The sequence below is a fragment of the Oncorhynchus gorbuscha genome, unplaced genomic scaffold (assembly GCF_021184085.1).
Source record: "Oncorhynchus gorbuscha isolate QuinsamMale2020 ecotype Even-year unplaced genomic scaffold, OgorEven_v1.0 Un_scaffold_1563, whole genome shotgun sequence".
Classification (NCBI taxonomy): Eukaryota; Metazoa; Chordata; class Actinopteri; order Salmoniformes; family Salmonidae; genus Oncorhynchus; species Oncorhynchus gorbuscha.
Genome location: NW_025746302.1, coordinates 81275 through 99870, shown reverse-complemented (window position 1 = coordinate 99870; position 18596 = coordinate 81275). Strand labels below are relative to the sequence as shown.

The 18596-nt window shown below is 59.4% G+C and overlaps 1 protein-coding gene across 1 annotated transcript in view; it reads left to right on the top strand.

Moving 5' to 3' along the window:
• The first annotated feature begins 1400 nt into the window (after positions 1 to 1400).
• Positions 1401 to 18596, top strand: part of LOC124023245 (trinucleotide repeat-containing gene 6A protein-like) — a 66050-nt gene continuing 48854 nt past the window's right edge. Inside the window, 6 exon segments of the mRNA XM_046337781.1 lie at positions 1401 to 1464; positions 1506 to 2054; positions 6992 to 7216; positions 8690 to 8949; positions 12559 to 12636; positions 13201 to 13377. Coding sequence (XP_046193737.1) covers positions 1401 to 1464; positions 1506 to 2054; positions 6992 to 7216; positions 8690 to 8949; positions 12559 to 12636; positions 13201 to 13377 — 1353 coding nt within the window.

Genomic DNA, 18596 nt, shown 5'->3' with positions numbered 1-18596 from the left:
CGGCCAATGGTGCTGGTCTGACCCCGGCACTCTGAACCCAAAAGTTAACCACGGTGCCTGGCCCGGTCCCCAGGGACCCTCCGGCTGTAGGATTGTCCAGCAGGGAGGCTCTCTGGGCTGGGGAGGGACACAGGCGGACAGCCTCTCTGTCTGAACAGCCGCAGCGCCTCCTCCTGAATGATACCACTGTCAAGACTCGCCACCTTAACACGACCAACGGACCAAATAACACTACTAACGCCATCGACACCTCTAGCTTACCAAACTCTACAGGCGGCTCGGTGCACAGGAACGAGTCCGGCTCGGGGCTGCGTTCCTGGGCAGCGGGAGGAGGAGGAGGAGGAGGAGGAGCGGGGTCAGAGCTTGGAAATCAGCTCTCCAACGGTACCCTGTCTGGCGCCCAGCACCCCCACAGCGAGGGCCTGGCAGGGGGCTTCTCTAAGCCCTGGGGGGCCTCGGGCCCTGGAGACACTGTAAACGGCCAGGGACACGGCCAGCCCTCCCCTGCTGCTGCTGCTGTTTACAACAGTAAAACTAACAGCAAGGCCCCTGTAGGGAGGTGGGACTCTGCTTCTCCTCACAACCTGGGGACTGGAGGAGGGGCGAGCAATGGGAACGGACTGGGTCCTGCCGGGATCCCCCGACCATGGGCCTCCTCCTCTTCTTCATCTGGCTCCTCCTCTAACAGGCAACCCCCCAATGGGGAGTGGAGCTCGTTGCCCGGTAACAAATCTCAGGATTCCGGCGACGGACGGAAGTCAGGGGGAGGAGCCAACGGCTGGAAGAGTCTTGAAGACGACGCCCTCAGGATGGGAGGAGGAGGAGGAGTGCAGGGACCTGCGAGCGTTGGGGCGTCTGGCGGCAGTGAGGGGAGTGGGGAGAGCTCTGGAGGCCGTAGCTTAGACAGGAACGACCCCCGTCGACAAGGACCCCTCCCTGGGTCTACTCAAGTCCTCTTCTGTTCAGATGTGGACCCCCGTGTCCTCTGCAACACCGGCTGGGGCCAGACCCCAGTACGCCAGAACACCGCCTGGGACGTCACCTCTCCCGTCCCCAGACCCGATGACAGGAAACCCGGTAACGGAGGCCCCGGCTGGGGATCGAAAAGCCACGCCGCTCGTTCTCATACCTCCAGCTCTGGAGGATGGCGAGGGGGAGGGCGGCCCGGGCCCAGAGTCAGGAGGGTCTGGCTGGGTAGAGCAGAAGACCTTGTCTGGGTGTGGGAACAGCCAGAAGGAGGACCTCTCCAACACCTGGATCAACCCTCCGAAACCCCAAAAGCAGGGTTGGGGGATGGGTGGTGGAGACCGCTCTAGAGGAGGAGGGAGCAGCTACTGGGGTCAGCCCCAGAAGACTAGCGTGCCTGGGGGATGGGACCGCGATTTTGCAGGGACTGCAGGATGGGCGAGCCCGGCCTCCCGGCCAACACCAACACGCACCCCGACGGAAGCACCAGCACCTGGGGTGGCAGCGGAGGGACCCCTGACCACCCCAGCAACCCTCAGTCTGGCTGGGAGAGCCCCCTGTATCCAACTCCGCCGGACACAAACCCCAGAACCACCAGACCCACCAGAACCACCAGACCCACCAGAACCACCAGACCCACCAGACCCACCAGACCCAGGGAGGGTGGGACGAGCCAGCCATGAAGCCCGGCCACCCCTCTCAGAGCTGGGGAGACCCGGCCGAGTGGGGTAAAGATCCAGACGCCAACCCAGACCATAGAGGACCTCCACCAGGCGGTGCCCACCCCCCCAAACCCAGCGGATGGACTGGGGTGGCGGTCCCAGCTGGACCCTCCCACAAGGAGGAGGAGTCGTCGACAGGGTGGGAGGAGCCTAGTCCAGAGTCGGTGAGGAGGAGGATGGACATCGATAATGGCACCTCGGCGTGGGGAGACCCCAGCAACTACAACTGTAGCGGGGTCAATAAGTGGAACAAGACCAGCCAATCAGAGCAGGATGCCATGGTCACGACCAAACCCCCCCAGCCCCAGCAGCAGCCCCCACCACCCCTGAACAACATGGCCAACAAGGACAAGACCTGCAGCTCTGGTGAGTGGAGGGAGCTGTACAAACACACACACACACAGTGTCCTCCACCTCCCCTTTGTGTGTGTGTGTGTGTGTGTGTGTGTGTGTGTGTGTGTGTGTGTGTGTGTGTGTGTGTGTGTGTGTGTGTGTGTGTGTGTGTGTGTGTGTGTGTGTGTGTTAGGGTTGCGTCATCCTTCTGGAATGTTCTACAGATAATTCTCTCTGAGCTGTGAGTGCAGGCAGAAACACAGACCTTTTGTTTGGACTGAAGGAGGGGGTAGACTGACAGGAAGGGGGTAGACTGAGACAGGAAGGGGGTAGACTGAGACAGGAAGGGGGTAGACTGAGACAGGAAGGGGGTAGACTGAGACAGGAAGGGGGTAGACTGAGACAGGAAGGGGGTAGACTGACAGGAAGGGGGTAGACTGACAGGAAGGGGGTAGACTGACAGGAAGGGGTAGACTGACAGGAAGGGGGTAGACTGACAGGAAGGGGGTAGACTGACAGGAAGGGGGTAGACTGACAGGAAGGGGGTAGACTGACAGGAAGGGGGTAGACTGAGACAGGAAGGGGTAGACTGACAGGAAGGGGGTAGACTGACAGGAAGGGGTAGACTGACAGGAAGGGGGTAGACTGACAGGAAGGGGGTAGACTGACAGGAAGGGGGTAGACTGAGACAGGAAGGGGGTAGACTGAGACAGGAAGGGGGTAGACTGAGACAGGAAGGGGGTAGACTGAGACAGGAAGGGGGTAGACTGAGACAGGAAGGGGGTAGACTGAGACAGGAAGGGGATAGACTGAGACAGGAAGGGGATAGACTGACAGGAAGGGGGTAGACTGACACAGGAAGGGGATAGACTGACACAGGAAGGGGGTAGACTGACAGGAAGGGGGTAGACTGACAGGAAGGGGTAGACTGACACAGGAAGGGGGTAGACTGACAGGAAGGGGGTAGACTGACAGGAAGGGGGTAGACTGACAGGAAGGGGGTAGACTGACAGGAAGAGGGTAGACTGACAGGAAGAGGGTAGACTGACAGGAAGAGGGTAGACTGACAGGAAGAGGGTAGACTGACAGGAAGAGGGTAGACTGACAGGAAGGGGGTAGACTGACAGGAAGGGGGTAGACTGACAGGAAGGGGGTAGACTGACAGGAAGGGGGTAGACTGACAGGAAGGGGGTAGACTGACAGGAAGGGGGTAGACTGACAGGAAGGGGTAGACTGACAGGAAGGGGGTAGACTGACAGGAAGGGGGGTAGACTGAGACAGGAAGGGGGTAGACTGAGACAGGAAGGGGGTAGACTGAGACAGGAAGGGGGTAGACTGAGACAGGAAGGGGTAGACTGAGACAGGAAGGGGGTAGACTGAGACAGGAAGGGGGTAGACTGAGACAGGAAGGGGTAGACTGAGACAGGAAGGGGGTAGACTGAGACAGGAAGGGGGTAGACTGAGACAGGAAGGGGGTAGACTGAGACAGGAAGGGGGTAGACTGAGACAGGAAGGGGGTAGACTGAGACAGGAAGGGGGTAGACTGAGACAGGAAGGGGGTAGACTGAGACAGGAAGGGGTAGACTGAGACAGGAAGGGGGTAGACTGAGACAGGAAGGGGGTAGACTGAGACAGGAAGGGGTAGACTGAGACAGGAAGGGGGTAGACTGAGACAGGAAGGGGGTAGACTGAGACAGGAAGGGGGTAGACTGAGACAGGAAGGGGGTAGACTGAGACAGGAAGGGGGTAGACTGAGACAGGAAGGGGTAGACTGAGACAGGAAGAGGGTAGACTGAGACAGGAAGGGGTAGAGAGAGACAGGAAGGGGGTAGAGAGATAGAAAGGGGGGCGGAGAGGGGGGAGAGAGAGAAAACCCAGCTAGTCTGTTATTGATCATCTCAGTCTAGAAACCCAGCTAGTCTGTTATTGGTCTAGAAACCCAGCTAGTCTGTTATTGGTCTAGAAACCCAGCTAGTCTGTTATTGGTCTAGAAACCCAGCTAGTCTGTTATTGGTCTAGAAACCCAGCCAGTCTGTTATTGATCATCTGAGTGAGTACAACAGCAGAGTTGAGAAGGTACAAGGTTACCTGCCATTTATGAAACTCCACCTCACATACCTCTCTCTCTCTCTCTCTCTCTCTCTCTCTCTCTCTCTCTCTCTCTCTCTCTCTCCTCCTCTCTCTCTCCTCCTCCCTCTCTCTCACCTCCTTCCTCTCTCTCACCTACTCCGCCTCTCTCTCTCCTCCTCCCTCTCTCACCTCCTCCCTCTCTCTCACCTACTCCCCCTCTCTCCCTCCTCCCCCTCTCTCTCCTCCTCCCCCTCTCTCTCCTCCTCTCTCTCCTCCTCCTCCTCTCTCTCCTCCTCCCCCTCTCTCTCCTCCCCTCCCTCTCCCCCTCTCTTCCCCCTCTCTCCCCTCCTCCCTCTCTCTCTTCTCCCCCTCTCTCTCCCCCCTCCCCTCTCCCCCTCCCCCTCTCTCCTCTCCCCCCCCTCTCTCCCCCTCCCCCTCTCTTCCCCCTCTCTCCCCTCCTCCCTCTCTCTCTTCTCCCCCTCTCTCCCCTCCTCCCTCTCTCTCCCTCCTCCCTCTCTCTCTCTCCTCCTCCGCCTCTCTCTCTCCTCCCCCTCTCTCCCCTCCTCCCCCTCTCCTCCTCTCTCTCCTCCTCCTCTCTCTCCTCCTCCCCCTCTCTCTCCCCTCCCCTCTCTCTCCCCTCCCCCTCTCTCTCCCCTCCCCTCTCTCCCCTCCCCTCTCTCTCCTCTCTCTCCCCTCCTCCCCTCTCCCTCTCTTCCCCCCCCCCTCTCCCTCTCTTCCCCCCCCTCTCTCCCCTCCTCCCTCTCTCTCTCCTCCTCCCCCTCTCTTCCCCCTCTCTCCCCTCCCCTCTCTCCCCTCTCCCTCTCTTCCCCCCCTCTCCCTCTCTCTTCCCCCTCTCCCTCTCTTCCCCCCCTCTCCCTCTCTTCCCCCTCTCCCTCTCTTCCCCCTCTCTCCCCTCCTCCCTCTCTCTCTCCTCCTCCCCCTCTCTTCCCCCTCTCTCCCCTCCCCCCTCTCTCCCCTCCCCCTCTCTCTCCCCCTCTCTCTCCCCTCCCCCTCTCTCTCTCCTCCCCCTCTCTCTCCTCTCCCCCTCTCTCTCCTCCTCCCCCTCTCTTCCCCCTCTCTCCCCTCCTCCCTCTCTCTCTCCTCCTCCTCTCTCTCCTCCTCCCTCTCTCTCTCCCTCCCCTCTCTCTCCCCTCCCCCTCTCTCTCCCCTCCCCTCTCTCTCCCCTCCCCCTCTCTCCCCTCCCCCTCTCTCCCCCTCCCCTCTCTCCCCTCCCCCTCTCTCCCCTCCCCTCTCCTCTCTCCCCCTCTCTCTCCTCCTCCCCCTCCCCTCTCTTCCCCCCTCTCTCTCCTCCTCCCCTCTCTCTCCCCTCCCCCTCTCTCTCCCCTCCCCTCTCTCTCCCCTCCCCCTCTCTCTCCCCTCCCCTCTCTCTCCCCTCCCCTCTCTCTCCTCTCCCCCTCTCTCTCTCCCTCCCCCTCTCTTCCCCCTCTCTCCCCCTCTCTCTCCCCTCCCCTCTCTCTCCCTCCCCCTCTCTCTCCCCTCCCCCTCTCTCTCCCCTCCCCTCTCTCTCCCCTCCCCTCTCTCCCCCTCCCCTCTCTCCCCCTCCCCCTCTCTCCCCCTCCCCTCTCTCCCCTCCCCTCTCTCTCCTCTCCCCCTCCTCCTCCCCTCCCCTCTCTTCCCCTCCCCCTCTCTTCCCCCTCTCTCCCTCCCCTCTCTCTCCCCTCCCCCTCTCTCTCCCCTCCCCCTCTCTCTCCCCTCCCCCTCTCTCCTCTCCCCCTCTCTCTCCCCCTCCCCTCTCTCCTCCTCCTTTCTCTCCTCCTCCCCTCTCTCTCCCCTCCCCTCTCTCTCCCCCTCTCTCTCCCCTCCCTCTCTCCCCCTCCCCCTCTCTCCCTCCCCCTCTCTCCCCTCCCCCTCTCTCCCCCTCCCCTCTCTCTCCTCTCCCCCTCCCCCTCTCTTCCCCCCTCTCTCCCTCTCCCCCTCTCTCTCTCCTCCTCCCTCTCTCTCTCCTCCTCCCTCTCTCTCTCCTCCGCCTCTCTCTCTCTCTCCTCCCCCTCTCTCTCCTCCTCTCTCTCTCCTCCTCCCTCTCTCTCTCTCCTCCTCCCCCCTCTCTCGCCTCCTCTCTCTCTCCTCCTCCCTCTCTCTCTCCTCCTCCCCCTCTCTCTCTCCTCCCCTCCCCCTCTCTCTCTCCTCCCCCTCTCTCTCTCCTCCCCCTCTCTCTCTCCCTCCTCCCCTCTCTCTCCCCCTCTCTCTCGCTCTCCCCCTCTCTCTCTCGCTCTCCCCCTCTCTCTCTCGCTCTCCCCCTCTCTCTCTCGCTCTCCCCTCTCTCTCTCGCTCTCCCCCTCTCTCTCTCGCTCTCCCCTCTCTCTCTCGCTCTCCCCTCTCTCTCTCGCTCTCCCCCTCTCTCTCTCGCTCTCCCCTCTCTCTCTCGCTCTCCCCCTCTCTCTCTCGCTCTCCCCCTCTCTCTCTCGCTCTCCCTCGCTCTCTCCCTCGCTCTCCCCTCTCTCTCCCCCTCTCTCTCCCCTCGCTCTCCCCCTCGCTCTCTCCTCCTCCCCCTGCTCTCTCCTCCTCCCCCCCGCTCTCTCCTCCTCCTCGCCCTCTCTCTCCTCCTCGCCCCTCTCTCTCCTCCCTCGCCCCCTCTCTCTCCTCCTCGCCCCCTCTCTCTCTCCTTGCCCCCTCTCTCTCTCCTCCTCCTCGCCCCCTCTCTCTCACCTCCTCCCCTCTCTCTCTCTCACCTCCTCCCCCTCTCTCTCTCACCCCCCTCTCTCTCCTCCCCTCTCTCTCTCTCTCTCTCTCTCTCTCTCTCTCTCTCTCTCTCTCTTCCCCCCCTCTCTCTCCTCCTCCCCCTCTCTCTCTCCTCCTCCCCCTCTCTCTCTCCTACTGTCTCTCTCCTCCTTACTCTCTCCTCCTCCTGTCTCTCTCCTCCTTACTCTCTCCTCCTCCAGGTTGGGGTGAACAGTACACAGGTCCCCAGAAGATGGAGTCAGGAACGTGGGGTGATCCGCCAGGCCCCCCCGTCTCTGTGGACAACGGGACATCGGCCTGGGGGAAACCCATGGACACCAGCTCCACCTGGGAGGAGCTGAGAGACAGAGGGGACAGAGACAGAGGGGACAACTCTGCGACAGGAGGCTGGGAAGGACCTGGAGCACAGAACCACCACAAACCTGGTGAGACAGACACACACACAAACCCATCTCCTTGTCTCTCTCCAGGCCCCCTCGTGTCTCTCTCCAGGCTCCCTCGTGTCTCTCTCCAGGCTCCCTCGTGTCTCTCTCCAGGCCCCCTCGTGTCTCTCTCCAGGCCCCCTCGTGTCTCTCTCCAGGCCCCCTCGTGTCTCTCTCCAGGCCCCCTCGTGTCTCTCTCCAGGCCCCCTCGTGTCTCTCTCCAGGCCCCCTCGTGTCTCTCTCCAGGCCCCCTCGTGTCTCTCTCCAGGCCCCCTCGTGTCTCTCTCCAGGCCCCCTCGTGTCTCTCTCCAGGTCCCCTCGTGTCTCTCTCCAGGTCCCCTCGTGTCTCTCTCCAGGTCCCCTCGTGTCTCTCTCCAGGTCCCCTCGTGTCTCTCTCCAGGTCCCCTCGTGTGTCTCTCTCCAGGCCCCCTCGTGTCTCTCTCTCCAGGCCCCCTCGTGTCTCTCTCTCCAGGCCCCCTCGTGTCTCTCTCTCCAGGCCCCCTCGTGTCTCTCTCTCAGGCCCCTCGTGTCTCTCTCTCAGGCCCCCTCGTGTCTCTCTCTCCAGGCCCCCTCGTGTCTCTCTCTCCAGGCCCCCTCGTGTCTCTCTCTCCAGGCCCCCTCGTGTCTCTCTCTCCAGGCCCCCTCGTGTCTCTCTCTCCCAGGCCCCCTCGTGTCTCTCTCTCCAGGCCCCCTCGTGTCTCTCTCTCCAGGCCCCCTCGTGTCTCTCTCTCCAGGCCCCCTCGTGTCTCTCTCTCCAGGCCCCCTCGTGTCTCTCTCTCCAGGCCCCCTCGTGTCTCTCTCTCCAGGCCCCCTCGTGTCTCTCTCTCCAGGCCCCCTCGTGTCTCTCTCTCCAGGCCCCCTCGTGTCTCTCTCTCAGGCCCCCTCGTGTCTCTCTCTCCAGGCCCCCTCGTGTCTCTCTCTCCAGGCCCCCTCGTGTCTCTCTCTCCAGGCCCCCTCGTGTCTCTCTCTCCAGGCCCCCTCGTGTCTCTCTCTCCAGGCCCCCTCGTGTCTCTCTCTCCAGGCCCCCTCGTGTCTCTCTCTCCAGGCCCCCTCGTGTCTCTCTCTCCAGGCCCCCTCGTGTCTCTCTCTCCAGGCCCCCTCGTGTCTCTCTCTCCAGGCCCCCTCGTGTCTCTCTCTCCAGGCCCCCTCGTGTCTCTCTCTCCAGGTCCCCTCGTGTCTCTCTCTCCAGGTCCCCTCGTGTCTCTCTCTCCAGGTCCCCTCGTGTCTCTCTCTCCAGGTCCCCTCGTGTCTCTCTCTCCAGGTCCCCTCGTGTCTCTCTCTCCAGGTCCCCTCGTGTCTCTCTCCAGGTCCCCTCGTGTCTCTCTCCAGGCCCCCTCGTGTCTCTCTCCAGGCCCCTCGTCCCTCGTCCCTCTCTCCAGGTCCCCTCGTCTCTCTCCAGGTCCCCTCGTGTTTCTCTCCAGGCCCCCTCTTGTCTCTCTCCAGGTTTAATCCCTTCATCCTCTCTCCACCCTCCAGGTCCCAAGCCCATGCAGCAGGAGAGTAGTACCTGGTGCGGGGAGGAGGTGTCGTGCCAGGCCAGTTGGGAACCGGAGGAGGAGCTGGAGATCGGGATGTGGAGTAACACCCCAAGTCACCGAGACCGGGACAGAGAGAACCACAGAGACCGGGACAGAGACGGTCACAGAGAGAACCACAGAGACGGCCACGGTCAGGACAACAGGAACAGCGGGCCACAGCAACACAGCTGGAACTACATGAAGAAAATCCCTCCCAAGGTATTAATATATATTAACCCAGGTCTCTCTGTGTGGGTTATTAACCAGGGGTCTCTCTGTGTGGGTTATTAACCCAGGTCTCTCTGTGTGGGTTATTAACCCAGGTCTCTCTGTGTGGGTTATTAACCCAGGTCTCTCTGTGTGGGTTATTAACCCAGGTCTCTCTGTGTGGGTTATTAACCCAGGTCTCTGCGTGGGTTATTAACCCAGGTCTCTCTGTGTAGGTTATTAACCCAGGTCTCTGTGTGGGTTATTAACCCTGGTCTCTCTGTGTGGGTTATTAACCCTGGTCTCTCTGTGTGGGTTATTAACCCTGGTCTCTCTGTGTGGGTTATTAACCCTGGTCTCTCTGTGTGGGTTATTAACCCTGGTCTCTCTGTGTGGGTTATTAACCCTGGTCTCTCTGTGTGGGTTATTAACCCTGGGGTCTCTGTGTGTGGGTTATTAACCCTGGGGTCTCTGTGTGTGGGTTATTAACCCAGGTCTCTCTGTGTGGGTTATTAACCCAGGTCTCTCTGTGTGGGTTATTAACCCAGGTCTCTCTGTGTGGGTTATTAACCCTGGCGTCTCTCTGTGTGGGTTATTAACCCAGGTCTCTGTGTGGGTTATTAACCCAGGTCTCTCTGTGTGGGTTATTAACCCTGGGGTCTCTCTGTGTGGGTTATTAACCCAGGTCTCTCTGTGTGGGTTATTAACCCAGGTCTCTGTGTGGGTTATTAACCCTGGTCTCTCTGTGTGGGTTATTAACCCAGGTCTCTGTGTGGGTTATTAACCCTGGTCTCTGTGTGGGTTATTAACCCAGGTCTCTGTGTGGGTTATTAACCCAGGTCTCTCTGTGTGGGTTATTAACCCAGGTCTCTGTGTGGGTTATTAACCCAGGTCTCTGTGTGGGTTATTAACCCAGGTCTCTCTGTGTGGGTTATTAACCCAGGTCTCTCTGTGGTTATTAACCCAGGTCTCTCTGTGTGGGTTATTAACTCAGGTCTCTGTGTGGGTTATTAACCCAGGTCTCTCTGTGTGGGTTATTAACCCAGGTCTCTCTGTGTGGGTTATTAACCCAGGTCTCTCTGTGTGGGTTATTAACCCAGGTCTCTCTGTGTGGGTTATTAACCCAGGTCTCTCTGTGTGGGTTATTAACCCAGGTCTCTCTGTGTGGGTTATTAACCCAGGTCTCTCTGTGTGGGTTATTAACCCTGGGGTCTCTCTGTGTGGGTTATTAACCCAGGTCTCTCTGTGTGGGTTATTAACCCAGGTCTCTCTGTGTGGGTTATTAACCCAGGTCTCTCTGTGTGGGTTATTAACCCTGGGGTCTCTCTGTGTGGGTTATTAACCAGGGGTCTCTCTGTGTAGGTTATTAACCAGGGGTCTCTCTGTGTGGGTTATTAACCAGGGGTCTCTCTGTGTGGGTTATTAACCCAGGTCTCTGTGTGGGTTATTAACCCAGGTCTCTGTGTGGGTTATTAACCCAGGTCTCTGTGTGGGTTATTAACCCAGGTCTCTGTATGTGGGTTATTAACCCTGGCGTCTCTCTGTGTGGGTTATTAACCCTGGGGTCTCTCTGTGTGGGTTATTAACCAGGGGGTCTCTCTGTGTGGGTTATTAACCCTGGGGTCTCTCTGTGTGGGTTATTAACCCTGGGGTCTCTCTGTGTGGGTTATTAACCCTGGCGTCTCTCTGTGTGGGTTATTAACCCTGGGGTCTCTCTGTGTGGGTTATTAACCAGGGGGTCTCTGTGTGTGGGTTAGTAACCCTGGCGTCTCTGTGTGTGGGTTAGTAACCCTGGCGTCTCTCTGTGTGGGTTATTAACCCTGGCGTCTCTCTGTGTGGGTTATTAACCCTGGGGTCTCTCTGTGTGGGTTATTAACCCTGGGGTCTCTCTGTGTGGGTTATTAACCCTGGGGTCTCTGTGTGTGGGTTATTAACCAGGGGGTCTCTCTGTGTGGGTTATTAACCAGGGGTCTCTCTGTGTAGGTTATTAACCAGGGGTCTCTCTGTGTGGGTTATTAACCAGGGGTCTCTCTGTGTGGGTTATTAACCCTGGGGTCTCTCTGTGTGGGTTATTAACCCTGGGGTCTCTCTGTGTGGGTTATTAACCCTGGCGTCTCTCTGTGTGGGTTATTAACCCTGGGGTCTCTCTGTGTGGGTTATTAACCAGGGGGTCTCTGTGTGTGGGTTAGTAACCCTGGCGTCTCTGTGTGTGGGTTAGTAACCCTGGCGTCTCTCTGTGTGGGTTATTAACCCTGGCGTCTCTCTGTGTGGGTTATTAACCCTGGGGTCTCTCTGTGTGGGTTATTAACCCTGGGGTCTCTGTGTGTGGGTTATTAACCAGGGGGTCTCTGTGTGTGGGTTATTAACCCTGGGGTCTCTCTGTGTGGGTTATTAACCCTGGGGTCTCTCTGTGTAGGTTATTAACCAGGGGTCTCTCTGTGTGGGTTATTAACCAGGGGTCTCTCTGTGTGGGTTATTAACCCAGGTCTCTGTGTGGGTTATTAACCCAGGTCTCTGTGTGGGTTATTAACCCAGGTCTCTGTGTGGGTTATTAACCCAGGTCTCTCTGTGTGGGTTATTAACCCAGGTCTCTCTGTGTGGGTTATTAACCCAGGTCTCTCTGTGTGGGTTATTAACCCTGGCGTCTCTCTGTGTGGGTTATTAACCCTGGCGTCTCTCTGTGTGGGTTATTAACCCTGGGGTCTCTCTGTGTGGGTTATTAACCCTGGGGTCTCTCTGTGTGGGTTATTAACCAGGGGTCTCTCTGTGTAGGTTATTAACCAGGGGTCTCTCTGTGTGGGTTATTAACCAGGGGTCTCTCTGTGTGGGTTATTAACCCAGGTCTCTGTGTGGGTTATTAACCCAGGTCTCTGTGTGGGTTATTAACCCAGGTCTCTGTGTGGGTTATTAACCCAGGTCTCTGTATGTGGGTTATTAACCCTGGCGTCTCTCTGTGTGGGTTATTAACCCTGGGGTCTCTCTGTGTGGGTTATTAACCAGGGGGTCTCTCTGTGTGGGTTATTAACCCTGGGGTCTCTCTGTGTGGGTTATTAACCCTGGGGTCTCTCTGTGTGGGTTATTAACCCTGGCGTCTCTCTGTGTGGGTTATTAATCCTGGGGTCTCTCTGTGTGGGTTATTAACCCTGGCGTCTCTCTGTGTGGGTTATTAACCCTGGCGTCTCTCTGTGTGGGTTATTAACCCTGGGGTCTCTCTGTGTGGGTTATTAACCCTGGGGTCTCTGTGTGTGGGTTATTAACCAGGGGGTCTCTCTGTGTGGGTTATTAACCCTGGGGTCTCTCTGTGTGGGTTATTAACCCTGGGGTCTCTCTGTGTGGGTTATTAACCAGGGGGTCTCTCTGTGTGGGTTATTAACCAGGGGGTCTCTCTGTGTGGGTTATTAACCCGGGTCTCTCTGTGTGGGTTATTAACCCTGGGGTCTCTCTGTGTGGGTTATTAACCCAGGTCTCTGTGTGGGTTATTAACCAGGGGGTCTCTCTGTGTGGGTTATTAACCAGGGGGTCTCTCTGTGTGGGTTATTAACCAGGGGTCTCTCTGTGTGGGTTATTAACCAGGGGTCTCTCTGTGTGGGTTATTAACCAGGGGGTCTCTGTGTGTTTCAGATCAACAAATCGGTGAACAAGCAGGAGGATGCCTGGATGAACCAGTTCGTCAAACAGTTCAACAACATGAGCTACCCTGTGAGTACGCAGCCTTGAACCTTGAACCCTGAACCCTGAACCCTCAAATCAAACAGTTCAACAACATGAACTACCCTGTGAGTACGCAGGGAAGAGGGGTTGGAGCTCGTCAGATGTCGACCCTTTCGTGAAGAGGGGTTGGGGCTCGTCACCTGTCGACCCTTTAGTGAAGGGTGATCTGGGTAATCTGTTCCCGGAACCCGACCCTTCGGGTGTGATTGTAACAGGTCTTGGTTAGACTTTATGTGTAACAGATTTGCCTGCTAGGACCCATATAGACCCGAACGCAGCGGTAGAGCGAGAGAAATAACTATACATGTTCTCCTGCTGCACAACCTCTGCCTCCAGGGGCAGCAGCACGACCACAAGACCCCAGCACATCAGTGGACTCTCTCTCTCTCTCTCTCTCTCTCTCTCTCATCTCTGACCTATCTTATCCCTCTCTCTGTCTCTCTCTGTCTCTCTCTGTCTCTCTCTGTCTCTCTCTGTCTCTCTCTGTCTCTCTCTGTCTCTCTGTCTCATCTCTGACCTATCTTATCCCTCTCTCTGTCCATCCCCTCCTAGAGAGACTCTCCTGAAGACTTGTCGAAGAGCAATAAGATGGAAGGAGGAGGGATGATGTCTGACAAGCGTATGGATGTGAACATGGGAGAGTACAGTGGAGCGATGGGGAAAAACTCAGCTTCCAGGCACCAGACCCACAAAGAGCCTTCCATGGAGAGAAGCCCTTACTACGACAAGGTACTGTCTGTGTAGTGTACCGTCTCCCAGTGTTGCACTGCCCCCTGGTGGTAGCTCAGTGTCATTACAGAATGTAGTCCCCTGGTGGTAGCTCAGTGTCATTACAGAATGTAGTCCCCTGGTGGTAGCTCAGTGTCATTACAGAATGTAGTCCCCTGGTGGTAGCTCAGTGTCATTACAGAATGTAGTCCCCTGGTGGTAGCTCAGTGTCATTACAGAATGTAGCCCCCTGGTGGTAATAATAATAATAATAATATATGCCATTTAGCAGACGCTTTTATCCAAAGCGACTTACAGTCATGTGTGCATACATTCTACGTCCCGGGAATCGAACCCACTACCCTGGCGTTACAAGCGCCATGCTCTACCAACTGAGCTACAGAAGGACCATAGTAGCTCAGTGTCATTACAGAGTGTTGTCCCCTGGTGGTAGCTCAGTGTCATAAAAAAGCTTTGGCTTCTCTGGCTTCCTTAGGGGCCTTCACTCCTCCCTCTCTCTTCCTCCCTCCATCCACTGGGCCTTCTCTCCTCCCTCTCTCTTCCTCCCTCTCTCCTTCCTCCCTCCATCCTCTGGGGCCTTCTCTCCTCCCCCTCTCTTCCTCCCTCCATCCTCTGCGGCCTTCTCTCCTTCCTCCCTCCATCCTCTGGGGCCTTCTCTCCTTCCTCCCGCCATCCTCTGGGGCCTTCTCTCCTCCCTCTCTCCATCCTCTGGGGTCTTCTCTCCTCCCTCTCTCCTCCCTCCCTCCATCCTCTGGGGCCCTCTCTCCTCCCTCCATCCTCTGGGGCCCTCTCTCCTCCCTCCATCCTCTGGGGCCCTCTCTCCTCCCTCCCTCCATCCTCTGGGGTCTTCTCTCCTCCCTCTCCCTCCATCTTCTGGGGCCCTCTCGCCTCCCTCCCTCCATCCTCTGGGGTCTTCTCTCCTCCCTCTCTCTACCTCCCTCCATCCTCTGGGTCCTTCTCTCTCTTCCTCCCTCCATCCTCTGGGGCCTTCTCTCCTCCCCCTCTCTTCCTCCCTCCATCCTCTGGGGCCCTCTCTCCTCCCTCCCTCCATCCTCTGGGGTCTTCTCTCCTCCCTCTCTACTCCCTCCCTCCATCCTCTGGGGCCCTCTCTCCTCCCTCCCTCCCATCCTCTGGGGCCCTCTCTCCTCCCTCCCTCCATCCTCTGGGGCCTTCTCTCCTCCCTCTCTCTTCCTCCCTCCATCCTCTGGGGCCTTGTCTTCCTCCCTCCATCCTCTGGGGCCCTCTCTCCTCCCTCCCTCCATCCTCTGGGGCCCTCTCTCCTCCCTCCCTCCATCCTCTGGGGCCTTCTCTCCTCCCTCTCTCTACCTCCCTCCATCCTCTGGGGCCTTCTATCCTCCCTCCCTCCATCCTCTGGGGCCTTCTCTCCTCCCTCCCTCCATCCTCTGGGGCCTTCTCTCCTCCCTCCCTCCATCCTCTGGGGCCTTCTCTCCTCCCTCCCTCCATCCTCTGGGGCCTTCTCCTCCCTCTCTCTTCCTCCCTCCATCCTCTGGGGCCTTCTCTCCTCCCTCCCTCCATCCTCTGGGGCCTTCTCTCCTCCCTCCCTCCATCCTCTGGGGCCTTCTCTCCTCCCTCTCTCTTCCTCCCTCCATCCTCTGGGGCCTTCTCTCCTCCCTCTCTCTTCCTCCCTCCATCCTCTGGGGCCTTCTCTCCTCCCTCTCTTCCTCCCTCCATCCTCTGGGGCCTTCTCTCCTCCCTCCCTCCATCCTCTGGGGCCTTCTCTCCTCCCTCTCTCTTCCTCCCTCCATCCTCTGGGGCCTTCTCTCCTCCCTCTCTCTTCCTCCCTCCATCCTCTGGGGCCTTCTCTCCTCCCTCTCTTCCTCCCTCCATCCTCTGGGGCCTTCTCTCCTCCATCCCTCCATCCTCTGGGGCCTTCTCTCCTCCATCCCTCCATCCTCTGGGGCCTTCTCTCCTCCCTCTCTCTACCTCCCTCCATCCTCTGGGGCCTTCTTTCCTCCCTCTCTCTACCTCCCTCCATCCTCTGGGGCCTTCTCTCCTCCCTCTCTCTACCTCCCTCCATCCTCTGGGGCCTTCTCTCCTCCCTCTCTCTACCTCCCTCCATCCTCTGGGGCCTTCTCTCCTCCCTCTCTCTTCCTCCCTCCATCCTCTGGGGCCTTCTCTCCTCCCTCTCTCTTCCTCCCTCCATCCTCTGGGGCCTTCTCTCCTCCCTCTCTCTTCCTCCCTCCATCCTCTGGGGCCTTCTCTCCTCCCTCTCTCTTCCTCCCTCCATCCTCTGGGACCTTCTCTCCTCCCTCTCTCTTCCTCCCTCCATCCTCTGGGACCTTCTCTCCTCCCTCTCTCTTCCTCCCTCCATCCTCTGGGACCTTCTCTCCTCCCTCTCTCTTCCTCCCTCCATCCTCTGGGGCCTTCTCTCCTCCCTCTCTCCTCCCTCCCTCCGTCCTCTGGGGCCTTCTCTCCTCCCTCCCTCCGTCCTCTGGGGCCTTCTCTCCTCCCTCTCTCTACCTCCCTCCGTCCTCTGGGGCCTTCTCTCCTCCCTCTCTCTACCTCCCTCCGTCCTCTGGGGCCTTCTCTCCTCCCTCTCTCTACCTCCCTCCGTCCTCTGGGGCCTTCTCTCCTCCCTCTCTCTACCTCCCTCCGTCCTCTGGGGCCTTCTCTCCTCCCTCTCTCTACCTCCCTCCGTCCTCTGGGGCCTTCTCTCCTCCCTCTCTCTACCTCCCTCCGTCCTCTGGGGCCTTCTCTCCTCCCTCTCTCTACCTCCCTCCGTCCTCTGGGGCCTTCTCTCCTCCCTCTCTCTACCTCCCTCCGTCCTCTGGGGCCTTCTCTCCTCCCTCTCTCTACCTCCCTCCGTCCTCTGGGGCCTTCTCTCCTCCCTCTCTCTACCTCCCTCCGTCCTCTGGGGCCTTCTCTCCTCCCTCTCTCTACCTCCCTCCGTCCTCTGGGGCCTTCTCTCCTCCCTCCCTCCGTCCTCTGGGGCCTTCTCTCCTCCCTCTCTCTACCTCCCTCCGTCCTCTGGGGCCTTCTCTCCTCCCTCCCTCCGTCCTCTGGGGCCTTCTCTCCTCCCTCTCTCTACCTCCCTCCGTCCTCTGGGGCCTTCTCTCCTCCCTCTCTCTTCCTCCCTCCGTCCTCTGGGTCCTTCTCTCCTCCCTCCCTCCATCCTCTGGGGCCTTCTCTCCTCCCTCTCTCTACCTCCCTCCGTCCTCTGGGGCCTTCTCTCCTCCCTCTCTCTACCTCCCTCCGTCCTCTGGGGCCTTCTCTCCTCCCTCTCTCTACCTCCCTCCGTCCTCTGGGGCCTTCTCTCCTCCCTCTCTCTACCTCCCTCCGTCCTCTGGGGCCTTCTCTCCTCCCTCTCTCTACCTCCCTCCGTCCTCTGGGGCCTTCTCTCCTCCCTCTCTCTACCTCCCTCCGTCCTCTGGGGCCTTCTCTCCTCCCTCTCTCTACCTCCCTCCGTCCTCTGGGGCCTTCTCTCCTCCCTCTCTCTACCTCCCTCCGTCCTCTGGGGCCTTCTCTCTCTACCTCCCTCCGTCCTCTGGGGCCTTCTCTCCTCCCTCTCTCTTCCTCCCTCCGTCCTCTGGGGCCTTCTCTCCTCCCTCCCTCCATCCTCTGGGGCCTTCTCTCCTCCCTCTCTCTACCTCCCTCCGTCCTCTGGGGCCTTCTCTCCTCCCTCTCTCTACCTCCCTCGTCCTCTGGGGCCTTCTCTCCTCCCTCTCTCTACCTCCCTCCGTCCTCTGGGGCCTTCTCTCCTCCCTCTCTCTACCTCCCTCCGTCCTCTGGGGCCTTCTCTCCTCCCTCTCTCTACCTCCCTCCGTCCTCTGGGGCCTTCTCTCCTCCCTCTCTCTACCTCCCTCCGTCCTCTGGGGCCTTCTCTCCTCCCTCTCTCTACCTCCCTCCGTCCTCTGGGACCTTCTCTCCTCCCTCCCTCCATCCTCTGGGGCCTTCTCTCCTCCCTCCCTCCATCCTCTGGGGCCTTCTCTCCTCCCTCCCTCCATCCTCTGGGGCCTTCTCTCCTCCCTCTCTCTACCTCCCTCCGTCCTCTGGGGCCTTCTCTCCTCCCTCTCTCTACCTCCCTCCGTCCTCTGGGGCCTTCTCTCCTCCCTCTCTCTACCTCCCTCCGTCCTCTGGGGCCTTCTCTCCTCCCTCTCTCTACCTCCCTCCGTCCTCTGGGGCCTTCTCTCCTCCCTCTCTCTACCTCCCGCCGTCCTCTGGGGCCTTCTCTCCTCCCTCTCTCTACCTCCCTCCGTCCTCTGGGGCCTTCTCTCCTCCCTCTCTCTACCTCCCTCCGTCCTCTGGGGCCTTCTCTCCTCCCTCTCTCTACCTCCCTCCGTCCTCTGGGGCCTTCTCTCCTCCCTCTCTCTACCTCCCTCCGTCCTCTGGGGCCTTCTCTCCTCCCTCTCTCTACCTCCCTCCGTCCTCTGGGGCCTTCTCTCCTCCCTCTCTCTACCTCCCTCCGTCCTCTGGGGCCTTCTCTCCTCCCTCTCTCTACCTCCCTCCGTCCTCTGGGACCTTCTCTCCTCCCTCCCTCCATCCTCTGGGGCCTTCTCTCCTCCCTCCCTCCATCCTCTGGGGCCTTCTCTCCTCCCTCCCTCCATCCTCTGGGGCCTTCTCTCCTCCCTCTCTCTACCTCCCTCCGTCCTCTGGGGCCTTCTCGCCTCCCTCTCTCTACCTCCCTCCGTCCTCTGGGGCCTTCTCTCCTCCCTCTCTCTACCTCCCTCCGTCCTCTTGGGCCTTCTCTCCTCCCTCTTCTCTACCTCCCTCCTTCCTCTGGGGCCTTCTCTCCTCCCTCTCTTCCTCCCTCCATCCTCTGGGGCCTTCTCTCCTCCCTCCCTCCATCCTCTGGGGCCTTCTCTCCTCCCTCCCTCTACCTCCCTCCGTCCTCTGGGGCCTTCTCTCCTCCCTCTCTCTACCTCCCTCCGTCCTCTGGGACCTTCTCTCCTCCCTCTCTTCACCTCCCTCCGTCCTCTGGGACCTTCTCTCCTCCCTCTCTTCCTCCCTCCATTCTCTGGGGCCTTCTCTCCTCCCTCCCTCCATCCTCTGGGGCCTTCTCTCCTCCCTCCCTCTACCTCCCTCCGTCCTCTGGGGCCTTCTCTCCTCCCTCTCTCTACCTCCCTCCGTCCTCTGGGGCCTTCTCTCCTCCCTCTCTCTACCTCCCTCCGTCCTCTGGGACCTTCTCTCCTCCCTCTCTTCCTCCCTCCATCCTCTGGGGCCTTCTCTCCTCCCTCTCTCTTCCTCCCTCCATCCTCTGG